The sequence below is a fragment of the Pteronotus mesoamericanus genome, unplaced genomic scaffold (genome assembly GCF_021234165.1).
Source record: "Pteronotus mesoamericanus isolate MK-2021 breed Mesoamerican mustached bat unplaced genomic scaffold, CSHL_Meso_final scaffold_85, whole genome shotgun sequence".
Taxonomy (NCBI): Eukaryota; Metazoa; Chordata; class Mammalia; order Chiroptera; family Mormoopidae; genus Pteronotus; species Pteronotus mesoamericanus.
In genome coordinates, this window is record NW_026555329.1 from 18836871 (window position 1) to 18853134 (window position 16264).

The following is a 16264-nucleotide window of genomic DNA, read 5'->3' on the forward strand; positions in this document are numbered from 1 at the left end:
ACCTGAAAGTAGGTACCATGTCTTAGTCAGATCAGCCTTGTTAGCATCTGGTCCCTGCTGCCCACTAGAGATTATTAATAAATATAAAAAAAAAGGCTATGCAGTGTGATATTACAAGAATAGATACTAGCACCAAATGATGTAAGATCAAATCCTGTGTGAGGTCAGGCAAGTTCCTTAACTGTTCTGTGTCCTAAAGCCTTCCTTTATAGAATACAATAATAATATTGTTCATCTCATAGTGTTGCTATAAGAATTAAATTTCAAGATGAGAAACTCAAAAATAAATAAAAATGTAAAATGCTTATAACAGTGTGCTTAGTAAGTAGAATTCATTGTTTATAATAAGTACAATTATTAGTACTCAATAAACATTAGCTTTTACTAAACTGGAAAATTGAAAGTAAAATTATTAGTATTCAATAAATATTCGCTTTCACTTAACCGGAAAATCGAATGGCCCTTTCATGTCAACTAATTCCAAAAGTCTTCTTTAGATCAGGCATTCTGCTCAAGAGACAGCAAGCGTACGCCTACCTGACACCATCCACCTGTCCTGCCGACTTAGAGTGGCCTTCTGCTCTTTCTCAACTCAGTCCCTCTGGAAGCCACTGACGGCTCATTGGTGTTCACGCGAGACGTGGAAGACTATCTGCCACGCTTGTTCTCATTCCCTGCTCTCCGCCCCAGATTTCAAACAAACTTGGAGTAGGACAAGATAGCTAGCATTATACATGTAAGTGGAAAGTCAGGTAGAGGATCAAGCCTCAGACGAGCGTGAGGAGCTTGGAGGGACAGGCCTCACCTTATGGAACTGTGGAGGGTATATTCGAGCAGCCCCGTGATTCAGCAGCAGCTGGTAGCAGATCTCAGGCTGCGCGGCAGGGCGCACGGAGGTGACCTTCAGCACGTACTGGATGGCAGCACAGCCGTTGATATCCATGAGATTGGCTTCGGCACCAGCCTCCAGCATCATGTGCATGAGCACGTGGTCACAATTCCAGGCTGCCTTGTGGAGCGGAGATTTGAAGTCATCGTCCCTGGCGTTGACCTCGGCGTGGTAGTCGAGCAGCATGCGGCAGATGAGGTGGTGCTCCCTGCTGTACTCCTGCTCTTTAAAGCGGAGGGCCCAATAGGTTGCGATAGCCAGGGGGGTCTCCATGTGGGCGTTCACACTGTCCACGACAGCCCCGTGTTCCACATAGAAGGCCACCAGCTCCGAGAGGCCGAAGTGCGCAGCTGTGTGCAAGGGTGTCTCCTCATCCTGGTTATTGGTCTTCATGTTCACGTTCGCCCCTAGGAAGGGAGATGGAGGAAACCAGTTATTTAAACTTATTTTGCTTTTATACCCAAGGTTTATTAAACAGGACTTGACTCACTGCTTCCCTGTTAACCACTGCCTGTCATTCATTATCCGTTTTTCGAAGTTCTATTACTGGGCCCCACTGAAACCACTCCTTTGAAACAACAGTGCCACCTGCTGGGAAACCAGCAAATGCACCAGGGCCCGCGGTGGGCGGGGTGGACGCGGAGAACAAAGGATTTCTGGCCGATTGCTGAGTTTTAGTTCTTACTCTTAGGTGGGCTGGGAAATACAAAGTGGTTCCCATGACTAATAGTTTTTATCAATAAAATAGCAAATATCATTGAAAATAAAGGTTATATCGCAACCTTTGACGCTCATTCAAGTAGGTTTAATAATCATGAGTTTCTTTGAATGTTTCACAAAATCATGTTTTTCTTCTCTTTCAAAGCCAAAAAGCCTGAAAGTTTGGTCCAGGCACCCTTCAGTGATGTGAATGCTACACAGCTCTCGGGCTGATGACAGACTTGAGTTGCCCACGTCTGTGACGCTCCTGGAACACACCTGGGGAAAACCCCAAACCACCAACACCTGGACCTCCAAACCAGCCTAAAGCTCGTGTTTTTCATTGGAAGGGTGGAAGTGAGGATAATAGAAATACCCATTGAAAGGAAGACAATGATTTAGAGACTAATGTATTTGACTTATGGTTGACAGTGGCTATTAGAAATACAAATTTTTATTACTTGGAAGGCTCCTTAGAAATTATTTAATCCAACCCACTTACCTGACAAGTCAGGAAACTTAAATGAATTTTATTTTTCTGCTAGGAAATGTTAAGGACTAGAATGGTCAACTTCAGTCCAATGGTCAACTGAAATTTTCCTTCTCTGACTAATTTAATGGGGTGAACCAAATGACCTCCAGGGGGCCTACTTCATTATCGACTCTGCTGGAAATTTATATAGCTACTTCAAGTATAAATCTGAAGATACTTATTATTAGTAGTATTAGTACTAGTATTATGCCAGCAACAAATATTTATTAAACACTTACCATGTGCAACATTCTGAGCTAAATGCTTTTTATATACTGCCTCCTCGAATCTTCCTAGCTAGGATTCTTTTGCAATAGATGCAATTTTTATCCTAAATTTACAGATGAAAAAATTTGTACTCAGGCTAATAACCACACCAAGCTAAGAAGTAAGAGGTCACAAAGCAGACAGCCTGGCTTCAAAATCTCTTACTACTGTGCTAGTTTTTCTACTTCATTATTTTTCTAGGAAAAAAATTTTTTGTACTTTGCTCTCTTTTGGTATTCAAAACCTTGGAAGTAGTATAGAAATCATGTTGCATTTTGTTCATTTAAAAAATCTGTTCTCCAGGTATTGCTCCTTCATACCCTTTTTTAATGGCATCCTCTAATCATGCAGAACGATTGAGAAAGGCAATGCTCCTACAAGCATGCTCAGTATCCTGTACAAAGTCAGCCCCCAGTGAGGTTTCCCAGAGTGCGCTGCTCTGTAAACGCTGAGATTGTCAGTACCCCAACTTGCAGGAAGCAGAATTATAACCAAAGATTGTCATTCATGAAGCCATCTGTGTTCATCAGTATTCTGCCCCAGAAAAGTCCTGGGTCAAGCCTCCTTTCAGGCCAGCCCTTCTTTTCTCTGGAGTGAAATGCAATGAATAAGAATGTCTTCCCAGAAGCCATATTCAGGGTCACTTCAAACGCTGGAGAATTTCCAGTAAGGAAGGGAATCAAAGGGTCGGGATGAAAATTTTACAGGCCAAATCGGAACAAACCACTTTCTTTATTTTTAAATGTACTTGGACATGTACAATTGATCCTTGACCCCTTGGTACAACTGGTTAGGCTGCATAGCTTTCCTTTCTGAATAGGAGATCCTTATTTTTATAGTGTTTGAATTGTGTCTTGGAATACCTTTATATTGCCAGGGAATATATAAAGTAGGCTGATTTGACTCCTTTTTAATTGTAGATTTTGTAATTTATTCAAGAAACTAGAGATGATAAACATACATTCTTGGAGAATAGAGGCCCATCCTGCTCCTACTCATCTTAACTAATAATATATGCAACAACCCTATTTCTAAGCAAAGTCACATACTGAAGTGTTGGGGACTAGGACTTCAACATACCCTCTTTTAGAGGAGGTTGGGGGAGGGAATACAATTCAACCCAAAATATCAAACATGCATTATATAATATATAAAAATACATATGTGCAGTTTTAAAAAAAGCCATGAACTATGTAATCATATACCAGGTCAATAAATCAGACACATGCAAAAAAAGAAAAGAAAAGAAAATCAGACACTCTCAGACCCAGAGAAGCTCTCCACTTTCTCATGGATCCTTCTCTATTACTACTCCTCCATCTTGCCAGAAGTAATTATTATCTTGACTCCTATGATACTCATGTCCTTGCATTTTCTTACAGTTTCATCATCTTTGTTTATACCTCTAAACAAAGTAGTTTGGTTTCATTCATTTTTGTACTTTATATAAATGGATTAGTAGACACATTCTTTTATGACTTGTTTCTTTCACTCAATATTATGTTTGTGAAAATAATTTATATCATGATGTTTAACTCTCATTTGTTGATTTTATTGTGTCCTACTTCATAGCACAAGTAACCCACAATTCACCCATCCTACTGGGGATGGGCTGGGCATGCCCAGTTTCTGCTTGTTCCAAACACTGCTGCCAGGAGCATTCTTGTAGGTTCTTGTACCCTGCAGCTCACGTGCAGGGGTTTCTCTGGGCTCCTTACTTATAAGTGGAATTGTTGGGCCATTGGGCATGCATATCTGCAGCTTCCTTCGATGGTATCAAATAGTGTTGTACCAGTTTGCCCTCCCATAAACCATGTGTGAGGATTTTTGTTGTGCCACATTCTTGTCAACATTTGGTATTTTCAGTCTATTTAGTTTTAGTCAGTCTTGTGCGTGTGAACTGACACACTGCTTAAATGTTTGCTTTCCTAGCAAAAAATTTGTTAGCAATATTTTAATACTTGTTCTTTTTTACCAAAACTGCCTTTTGTATATTATTATAAGGATTTCTGTGTTGTTATTTCATTATTTTAAATATCACTTAAAAATACCTAATATTCTATAGAGTGAGTTTACCTTACTGTTGGGTATGAAGATCTTTTTTTAAAGTTTTGATCTTATGACTAATGCTACAATTAATAAATTTATATATAAATTATAGGATTATTTCCTTGGCATAAATTCCCCCCAAAATAGAGTCATTAAAATGAAACAACTGAAATATTGTAAGGACCTTTATGAATAACTGCCAAAAGTTATATTTACAGATCGCTCATTGATATGGAAAAGTGCTATTTTACTCACCAGTGTGTTGGTACACATTTTAAAAAATTTGCTAGTTTGGAAGTAAAAAAATACTCTTTTTTTTTTAAAAAAAGAATTCACTTTATTAGAGTTTGAACACTTTCTCTGTAGTTAGTAACTAGTGGTATTTCTTCTTTTGCTAAATGTCCAAATTTTTATACTTTTAAACATCGAAGACTGTTTACATTTATATGAGCTCTTTGTTAAATGAAGATGTAAGCCTCTGCTTTAATAATTGTTATAAAATTTTAAAACAGTTTATTTGGACTTTCTTAAATACAATGATGTTAACTTTGGATAGTCAATATAAAAACCAATAAATTTTTTAATAAATACTAGAATTTCCTACTCCTCTCAAAATTTGCAAAACTATCCAAATTAATCATAATTTAGTTTTAGTATAGATTTTTAAAATGTTTAACATTGGATTAATCTGGCATTTATTTTGGTGAAAATATCAATTTAGGAAGAAGGGACATTCTCACAATATAGAGTCTTTCCAGCCAAAAACATGGTCTCTTTTTCTAAAGATTTTTCTTAACATTCTTTAAAGTATACCCACCTCCCCCCCCCAAAAAAAAATTACAGTAATTTTTATTCTACAGGAGCAAGGTAAATTATTTCTGAGTTAAAGAAACTTTTAATGAGAGAAGAACTTTGATGAACCTTTTAATTATGCAAGATGGTCTCCAGAAGTAGTCTGGAATGGTAGCAAATGAGGCAGATAACTTTAATTTGCATGGCTTGATAAAGAACAAGAACTTTTCAGATTTCATGTATGGGCAAAGAAGACATAGATTTGTGTGCGCCAAGGATGGGACAACAAGTAGAGATATCATAAAAATCTGAACAGAAAGTGGGAACTGACAATAAGAAATGGTACCCAGCCAGCCAGGCCAGCCCAAGGGAAAAGACAGTCCTGAAGCCAGGATTACTCAGGGACACAGCACCAGTCAGTATTCAATTTTTTTTGCTCTCCTGTACTGTGTGATTTTCTCCTTTTGTTATCCCCCAAAAGAGAGAATCAACTTCTGAAATCCTGGCTATGAAAACTCACATTGACTGTTTTATTCCAAATAAAATTAAACTGCCTCCAAACGTCCATTGTTAGGTTGGCGGATTGTGGGCTCTCAGCCATGTTGTGGCGCCACCTTCTGGGCTTTGCTGCTCCTTGCAGCATACAAATTGGCCCTGGGAAGCATCCACATTTCCCTGAAAGTTCTGTTACATCAAAAGCTACATGACGGAGTTCTGGTCAAGGTGGCGGCATAGGTGAACATCACTTACCTCCTTGCACAACCACATCAAAATTACAACTAAAATATAGAACAACCTTCACTCAGAACCATCAGAAATCAAAGTGAACGGAAGTCTGACAACTACAGAATTAAAGAAACCACATCCATCCAGACTGGCAGGAGGGGTGCAGACATGGAATGCGCTGGTCCCACGTCCACGTGTGGTAGATAAAAATTCAGAAGGAATATCTCAGGAGTGAGCAGTCCCAGCTCCACACCAGACTCCCCAGCCCAGGGCCAAGAAGGTAAGTGTCCAGTTTCTGGCTGCAAAAACCAGCGGGGATTGTGTTGGTGGAAGAAATGTCAGGAAACTCCAAAAGGTGGCCAAGCTCGATTCCTAGAAGAAGAAACTTCCCTGCTCTGCTTGTCTCTCCTTCCTCTCCCTTGCAGCAGCTCCACAGGGGCTGAGAACCACCGTTAGTAAGATGGGTAAAAAGGAATAGAAATGCCGAGTGCAGGAGAGTGTGCACCCCCTCCCCAGTATGTGCTTACAGTCTTTGGCAGACTTGAGCAAGGGAGAGGGCAATCCTCAAGTTTAAATCAAGCTTGACTTACTATTTGGATGTTCAACTTTCGAATTGAGACTAAACTGTGAGACTTAAAGTCACAAAATAACTTTTTCTTACCTAAGAGTTACCACAGAAGATATAAACCCACCTGAGGTTTCCTCCCACTGTAGGGGAGAAACTAGATCCTCTGAACAACTTAAAGAGACACTGGAAAACAAAAATTAAATTTTTTCATGAATACATCCCTGTATTTTGCATGATCCAGTTTATAGTCACATATCTAGTAAATTTTTAAGGAAGAACACCTATTGGCAAATTTTCTAAGAACACGAATACCTGAGACTATTTTTTCTATTGTAATCCTACATTAAAAAAAATGATATTTAAGGGGTGTAGAATTCTTGGGTAATTTTCTCCACTCTTCTAATACTGAACATTATGAAGATACAAAAGCCCACCAAATTTTTCATTCCTTTACAAGCAGTCTACTTTTTTATTTATTCACTTGTTTCTATACTTTTACTATTTTTATTGTTGAAATTTCATATTTTATTAGAGTATTTATATATATATATATTTCATTTATTGTGCCAGGAACCAAACCAACTCATTCCATGTACACATGAAGGTGTTTTGCAACACACACAGAAAATTTTTCTATGTTGTTTTAAAATATTGGTCATATTCAGAAAAGAAACCTTTATATACATATACATATACATATATGTTTATATATAAAACTGTAAAAGCTCTTTTTGCTTAACATGTTCATCACCCACCAATTACTGAATTATGGTCATTGAAAATAAATCTCCTCTCACAATTTTTTAAAGCCCAATTCTCAAATGCATGTGTGAAAATATGGTGCATTACTCATGACTTTTTTTAAATACCACCCTTAAAACATTATATTTTTCTTAGAACAAATGCTAAGGAGGGGTGAAAAGTATTTAGTCTCTTTGGTTATAGTGGCCCCAGTGTGTGTGAGAACATAAGGAAACATGGATTATTATCTTGGGCTATAATAGTATGAATTCAAGAAAGAATTTCATTCAATTTATTAACCTGAGGTAGAAGTTTAGAATCTTCATTAGCTATCAATACTTGTCAGAGATGTCTTCATTCTCATCAGCTTAACTTCACCTGCCACTGTTCAAAAACCATACTTGTATAGGCTTTTTTACAGGCAAAAGACAGCACATTTGTTCAGTGTTCCTTTGTGAAAATATTAATAATGTCTGCTATTTTTCAAGTGCTCACTAGGCGTTTTACATATATTGTCTTGCTCATTATTAACAGTAAGCTTTCTTCAGAAACATCTATTATACAAAGATTAGATTTTTTTCATATTCAGGGCTTTTCATTTTCTGCGTGTTCTGGGATTGTTTCTCAAGTATGCTTCTTTGTCAAGGATGCAATTTTGTGCAGTGTCAAGTTTGTTATTAACTGTCACCAAAGCATATTTTCAGTTGGCTGCTTTGTTCTAGTTTCAATTTTGCCCTTTCAATCTGCAATTTATAGCAAATATATTTTCCCATATCTTCCATAGTCTTGTCTTAAATAAAATCTTAAATGAAATACCATTTCCTCTAAGTCTCCATTTCTCTAGTTCTCACATTCTCCTGGGTCTGGAGTTGAGAACTACCCTCTTCTAAACCAACAGTGGTGCTTCTGACCTGTTTGTCTTTCACCCTTGGGCACAACCCCTCATCCATTCAGGTTTTTGTCACCCACTGAGGTTACTCTTAATCCCTTCTTATCTACAACCTCACAAACTCTTAGTTGCTCTTCTGTTTGTACTGAAGACATAAGTACCTGACTCAGTCTCTGTTTTGTCTCTGTCATCATCCTGCAATACCTCTGCAGATGCCCCATCCAACACATTCACACTCAGAATTCCAAAATCTCCTGGGGAAGGTTGCGTTATCAGTGTTAAATATCTTGATCCTGTTACCAAGCAAGGGCTTACTGCCCAACATGCATAGAGGACAATACTATGACACTAGCTTTTGAGAAAAATAAAAGGAAAGGGGAAAAGCTTATATCGCAAGGTTGACTGGCAAGGCAGGGCAGATCTGTCTCCCTGATCCAGGTTCCAGGTGGGATCTTTAAGATTCATCACCGGATCTTCCTGGGCAATGGACCCTTGGCTCTCGTTCTGAGCAGACACCTCGGGCCCTTGCTTATGCCATTTCCTTGACCTGCAGAGCCTTAATTTTTTTTCTTTGATGGATTAACTTTACCCAGCCTTCAAGGTTCAGTGTCATGTCTTCCAGAAAACCTTCCTTTACCCCTGGGCTGTGCTACTTGTCTCTCCACTGTAAAAATAATGTTATTTTCACTCTGACAGACTTCGGTGTCTTCTTTCTCATTGTAAGATCTTTAAGAACAGATGTTATTTCTGTTTGTCTTTGTGTCCTTTGTGCTTGGTACATTCATGCACTCAACAAATATTTGTTGAGCCCCTACTATGGGCAATACCATGCTACTGTTCTAGGCTCTGAGAACACCATAGTAAATAAGCCAGAAAATGTCCCTAACTTCATGGAATGTACATGCTACTGAAGAAGACACACAAAATAGGTAACTGATATATATATATATATATATATATATATATATATATATATATATATATATATATATATATATATATATATATATATTAGATTGTGATGTATTAAGAAGAAAAATAAGGGTGAATAATTCATCCCCAAGATGAGATGAATTGATGGAGAATGGTGCAGAAAGAAGATGGCACTTTTAATGTAAAGACTTTCTGAGGATGTGATCTTGGTGCAGCAAGGAAGTAAACCATCCGAAGACAATGGGAAAGGCTTTCCTGGCAGAGGAAATAGCAGGAGGAAAGACTGTGAGGTAGATAAGGACAAGCTAGATATGTTCAGAAAAATGCAATGAAAGCAAGCATCAGAAGAGGTAAGAGAGGGAATGATGGGAAATAGCATTGGTGAGGCAGGCAGGGGTCAGACAATGTTGAGCTCAGAAGGTCATAGAAAGACTTTAGACCATATTCTAAATGAGAGAGGAGATGGGTTTTTATGTAGTTGGATAGATGAGCGGGAGTTCAGAGGAGAGGGTCACTCTGGGACATGAAGTCTGGGAGTGAGCACCACTGGGTGACAGTTGAATCAATGGGACCAGCTAAGATCACCAAGGTGAGTTTAGATGAGAAAAATACATCTTCACCTGAGCCCGGGGGTCTGCCAGGAAATAAGGTGAAGAAAGGCCAGTAAAGGAGAAAACAGCTTGGCCCTGTAAATGCTTATTAAACCAAGCCTTTTCTCACGTAGTCTGCTCTCATAGCAAGTTACTTCTTTAACAGCTACCCGGATTTTTAAAAACATATTGAAACCATGAAGCAAATATTACAAACTATTTCCTTCTGCCTGCTGATCTTTTTCATATCAAAGTTTATCTCTCAACTACACAGAATATTGCTTCTCATCCCTTGGGATACAGCCTTTTTCTCATAGAGGCCATTTTTTATTTATTCTTATGTTTATTTTTCATTTACTCAACCTAAAGGAAAAGCTATCTTTCAAGACGTGAACAATCCAGAGGTAGGCACTGAGCTCAGTCACCTTATACCTATTTTATTTTTTATCTTTTTCATTCCAAAAACACATTGATTAAAATTTAGTAAAGTAACCACAGATAAGATTGAATAACTCAGACTTTGGAAAATGTACTATTACATTACTTTGTGCTAATCTTGGACTCATAAAGGGAGGCCATATCTTATGATTCGGATTGTGCTGAAGAAAATGATTGTCGTTACTGTCATTTGATTGGGGAAAAAAAAGGTTAATCCTGGGAAGTTTTTGTTATTTACTTATTGCTTGCTCTTTTATTTTTTTAAGCCCATGAATTTAGAGACAGTGAATAATGAGTTCTTCTCCCCCAAGACAAAATTCTGAACAATGAGTGGCCAGAATCGCCTAAGGGTGGAGGTGAAGGGTCCAGCCGCACAGAAGCAGGGCTGGAAGGAGACAGGGAGGTGATGGGGGAGGAAGGGGAGGAATCCCTCTGCTCTGAGGCAGACTGGGAGGAGCAGGGGGAGCAGCAAGCAGGACACTCGGTTAGCAGAAGCCAGTTGCATGATAAAGAATTAGTCGAGCAAAAGTGGGCCTTCCCTTTTCGATGGCAACGGCACAGCAAAGCAATGGTGATGAAGCCCATCTCTGGAGCAGCCAGCGTTCTGGACCATGAGGGAGGAGTCCTTCAGCCCAGAAGGAACACCTGGGTTCCTTTCACACCCAGTGGCTTACAGGGAGAACCATTGCTTAAACAGAGGTAAGTCACTGGTAGGGATTCACATCATGAAATGGGCTTTGGGGGAAAGACCTCCTGCTATTGGAGGGTTCATTTGTGTGGTATGGTGTGGGTCCAAGCTGATGAAGCCGGAGGGATGACTACGTAAAGGTTTAGGACAGCCCCTGAGGCTGATGGAAGAAGGAAATTCCTTCCCTCTGCTGCCTTTGCATTTCTGCCCTTATCTCAGCCCATGATCAGCTCAGGTCTCAAAGATGCCATGTCACCTTCAAACTTTGGATGGAATTAATCAGAGGGCTTCACATTTTCTTTTTTTGTCTGTTTCTTGCAGAAAGGCAGCTTCAGAATTATCCTCCTCTTCTGAGTTGTCAGGGCAATAATCCTTCCCTGTGGGCCAGTGTATCTTTCCTAGACTCCCAGTAGGACTTCTTTTATCATCTACGTACTTGAGAGCTAAGGCAGGTAGTGACTAACCCTCCAAGACTACAGGATCTTCTCTAATTCTTGATGCACTGAATAACATGAGTTGTATTCTCAATGGATGTAGACTGATAAGGGAGTTAAGAAGGAGAATTTGTGCATCCTGAAGCCAGGCACTGAACACTGGAGTCAACTGCTTTTGCTAACTCCTGGGAGGCCACTCAGGAGTTAGCAAAAGTCCTATTGTCTTTAAGGAGGGGATAGCATGTAGCAACTCATCAAAAATGTACATCCCTTTCCTTTTCTTGATGTCGTAAATAGAAATTTAACTCATTATTTGGTTTATAGTTTGTTCATATATTGAGTTTACATAGCTATTGTGAAAGGGCTTTTTTGGGGGGGTAAGTTTTAATGTATTTTTACAGATACTTAACAGTAAGTAGGAGGTGTATATTAGCCTGGTCTGTGTTAGTGCGGAAGAATCCTGTTATGGCAAAGAATTCATAATGTCGGTGAGATAGTCATTCAAGTCATCAACCAGGAAGCCCCGATGGAGGAGGGAAAGAGCTAAAACTAGGAGTGAGGAGGTCATGATAAAAGGAGGTACAAGGAACTGGAGTCACTATGACATTGAAGAACTGGTCAGGTGTAGATGAGGGAGTGATGATTGAAACGGTAGAAAGTGAAAAATGCTGAAGCAACATAAAAGGCCAAGATGTGATGATGTGAGTGGATGGCTTGCCTGGAGTGAGATGAAGGTTGTTAGAGCAGAGAAGGTCCAGGAGCTATGAGGGGGACTTTGGACTGGTAATCTATGTCAAAACTGAAGTCCATCTTGGATGATGGGACAAGGGAGATAGACCAGGGGACCCAGTCCTCAGTAGGAAATGACTAGCAATACAGTAGATGACAATGCTTATAATGGGAACAAGGTGAGTATATTAGTTTCTTGTTGTTTTTGTAACAAGTTGTCATCAATTTAGTGGCCTAAAACAATATATTATCTTACAGTCCTGCAGGTCAGAAGCCCAACACAGGTCTCAGTGAGTATGATGGCTAATTTTACGTGACAACTTCGCTGGGCCACGGTGGGCAGAGATTTGGTCAAAACTTATTACGGATGTTTCTGTGAAAGTGTTTTTTAGGAGAGATTAACATTTAAGACAGTGGATTTAGGTAAAGCGTGTTCCTATCCGTAGCACAGGTGGGCCTCATGTAATCAGCTCAAGACCCGAGTGTAACAAAGTTGAGCCGCCAGTGAGGAAGAAAGAATTCTGCCAGTGTATTGATTGCCTTTGACTTGAACTACGACTCTTCCCTTGGGTAGGCTGCTGGCTTACTGTGCAGATTTTGGACTTGTACTACCACAGTCTCATGAACCAACTCCTTAAAACCTCTCTCTCTCTCTCTCTCTCTCTCTCTCTCTCTCTCTTTCTCTCTCTCTCATAGTTTAGTGCCTTTGGGAAACACTGACTAATACGGTGGGCTAAGATCAAAAGTCTGTGATGCTGTTCCTTCCAAAGTCTCTTTAGAAGAATTGTTTCTTTGCATTTTCCAGCATGTAGAAACCACGCACATTCCTTGGCTTATGGCCTCCTTCCTCCATCTTCAAAGCAGGCAATGGCGGGTAGAGTTTTTTCACAAAATATCTCTCTGATCTTCCTTTCGTAGTCACATTTCCTCTGATCTCAGTCAAGAAAAGTTTCTCCAATTTTAAGGAGATGGGCCAACTCAGATAATCCAAAGCCACCTTCCCCATCTCAAGGTCCCTAATTTTATTACATTTGCAAAATACCTTTTGCCATGTAAGGCAACATATTCACAGATTCCAGGGATCAGACTATGGACACCTTTGGAGGGTCATTATTCTGCCTACTACAGTGAGATAAAATTTGCCCTCAGATGGGGACCTGGAAGAACAATTGATGTGCAAAGACCTAAATGAAGCTCTTGCTGCACCAAATACGAATTCCATTTCTAACCCTATGCTCCAGTTTCATTCTTTTAAGCCAGTATTTCCCAAAGTCTGTTCTATGATATATAATTACCGTAAGATATATCAAAAATAAAGGCTCTATGGTTAACCATATTTATGGATTCTCTGTACCTTTGTATATGTACAATTCACATTACCATATGAAAGATTCTAAGAAGTCTTATGGTGAGAAAATGTGTCTAATTTGATTTTCCCAAACCTATTGACCAAGGAACTCTCTTTTTGTAACATCTGTCAAAAGTCCCAGAATCAATCAGTATTTAATATGATGGATGTTAGGAAATGCATTTTTAGACAAGACAAAGGTAAGTTAAGATGTAGCGGAGGGGTGGAGAGCCACACATGAAGATCCATGAACACTTGTTTGAGTTCCCTAAAATCAGTTTGGATTATCAATATTTGCATGTAGTAAATGAGCGCTGATATTCAAAGAGGTTAAATCTTGCACTCACTTATGTAGGTAGCAAATGTGGAGGAAGGTAGTAATAATTTAAACCCAGGCAATCTTACTCAAGTACCTACCCTCTTAAGCACGATATTTGAATTCATCTTTTATATCAAGTCATATTTGGTAGAATACCAATCATTCCTGGTCTAATCGGTTGCGGTGGGGAAGGACCCAATGTTAGAGAACATAACAACCTAAGCTTTCCCTTCATCAGAAGCTGTGAACAAGGCAGTTCTAGGAAGAGCTGAGCGAGTGGCAGTTTTATTGACTGATACATCCAGTCTACAATGGAGAGGCGTTTCTTAGGAAGCAACCGAACCCTTCCGTGGGGATTCTAAGTAGCAAAGGAGAGGCAGCACCACCTAGTGGGATAAGTGCTGCTCTGCATCGAGGTCAATCTGCATTCAAAACCCGGTGTTAGCATTAAGCAATCTGTCTACAGCTCGGTGTTTCTCTCCCTCTCTCTCCCTCTCTCCCTCTCTCCCTCTCTCCCTCTCTCCCTCTCTCCCTCTCTCCCTCTCTCTCTCCCCCTCCCTCTCTCCCCCCTCCCCCCACTCTCTCTCTTTACACTATTACAAATGTCCCCATTTCTCCATCCTCTTTGCCCCTGCCTCCCCCTCCCTCTGGCCATCACCGCGCTGTTGTCTGTGTTCATGGGTTATGTTCTTTGGCTAATCCATTCGCCTCTTTCATTCAGTCTCCCCTTTCCCCTCCCTTCCCACAGCTCATTGTTTCAATCTGCAAATGGGAATAACACTATTAACCACATTGGATAGTTGAGAGGATTAAAACAGAATATGAATAAAATTCCCGACATGCAATAGAAATGCCATATCTGGTTGATATTACTTTTAATTATTAAGTCCAAGCAGACCTTTTCTGGGGCTTTTCTTCAGTCTTTCCCTCCTGCCCCACTCCAGGTTAATTCAACTTCACTCGAAGGAGTGAGTTTTCTTCCTGGCTTTACTACTCCGTTCTTTGGTGGGCGCTGCCTCCTTAATTAGAGTGTGTCTGAGCACTCACTGGCTGCTGGGACTTCTAAGGCTGGGGTAACAAAGGCAAAGGATGCTCTGGGGCCTCCCTGGTGGCACTTAGCCTCTGTGGCTCTCAGGGGGGTGGGCTAATACCTCTTCTGACTGCTGGTGAGATGTTTTATCTCAAAAAAGAGAGGGTCTTCTCTGCTTCTGTTTCCACTAGCTTTCTAATTAGTAGAAATTCAGGAAGCTGGGTTGTGCTTGAATTTTAGCCTCCAGTTCTGGTGCTTTTGCTGTTTCCTCAATCTGTGCGTTTTCCTGGTTAGCTGCATGGAAAGCTGAGATGGGGCCTGGGGGTCTTGTTTGATTTACCATTTCACCTCCAAATCTGGGCCCTTGAGTTTCCTTCTAAAATTGTTTATTACTTACAGAGGCTACAAAGAAAACACTCGCATTTCTGTTTATAAATCTGATATCTTTTGCTAAGTGGTGTTTAAAATGTTCAGGGGTAATAAGATCCAGGCTCCTCTAAGTGAGAAACAAATTAGAGAGAGGTGTTGATAGAAAAAAATAGCGCAGGCCCAAAGAAATTTCATCCTTCAATTTCTGGTTTCAGAAGCTTCTCATTATAAAGCAAAGGTAACACCCCCAGACTGAAAAGTCACAGCGTAAGTCACATATGGCCTTTGATCAGAGAATTGAAAGCAGAGACAGCCAGTGGAAGAAGGAAACCTCTAATTCCGAGAGGGGAAGTGAAGGCTGTGATCAGTACTCCTTCTGAAGGAGCGCTTTGAACCCTCCGGGCAGCAGTGAGCAACAAGAGAGGGAGGGTAGCCCTAGAGGCGAGACCAAAACAATTAGTATTTGGATTTTTTTAAAAAACTGTTAACAGTTGAGTTTAGTGTCAGGATATTTAACTTGTACTTCTTGCTTCTATTTATTTTAATTGTTGCTATATATTACATTGTTAGAAATAGAAATTAGAAATTGATCAAAGTGTTGCTTTTAATTAAAGAGTTTAATTTGAAGGAAAGTGAATTAATGGATCTTTAATATATCTTTTTCAATCACTTCGCTACACCTTTGCTGGAGCTACTCCAGAAAATCCAAATGAAGGCATTGTACTTAGAAGGAAAGATCAGCTTGTGTGTTGAAGATCTGCTTTGCTATTCCTAACCTTCTATGTACTAGGAAATGGCAAAGTGGGGACACATTTTGGGAGACGCATTGACAGTTCTTCACATCTTTTAATTAAACACACTTCTAATATGCCCAGAACTCTTATTTTTTTTTTTCAAGAAAACCTTGAAAGACATCTTATGGTAATGAATTTTTTTAAGCAAATGAAATTCTAATACAACACTTAAACTTCTTTTTTCTTTCTTTTTTTTAAAAGATTTTATTTATTTATTTCTAGAGACAGGGGAAGGGAGGAAAACCAATGTGTGGTTGCTTCTTGCACACCCACAACCAGAGACCTGGCCTCACAACCCAGGCATATGCCCTGGCTGGGAATCGAACCGGCAACCCTTTGGTTTGCAGGCTGTCATCCAATCCAGTGAGCCGCACCAGCCAGGGCTGACCTTCCCTCTTCCACAGGCACTGTCGACTTAGCACAAACTTTTCTCCTAATTC

General features: G+C 39.8%; 1 protein-coding gene across 1 annotated transcript in view; it reads right to left on the reverse strand.

The window, feature by feature from the left end:
• The window catches only part of ASB4 (ankyrin repeat and SOCS box containing 4), a 48101-nt gene that overhangs the window by 11364 nt on the left and 20473 nt on the right, over positions 1–16264 (reverse strand). Inside the window, exon 3 of the mRNA XM_054564567.1 lies at positions 806–1296. Coding sequence (XP_054420542.1) covers positions 806–1296 — 491 coding nt within the window. The remainder of the gene's footprint in view (positions 1–805; positions 1297–16264) is intronic.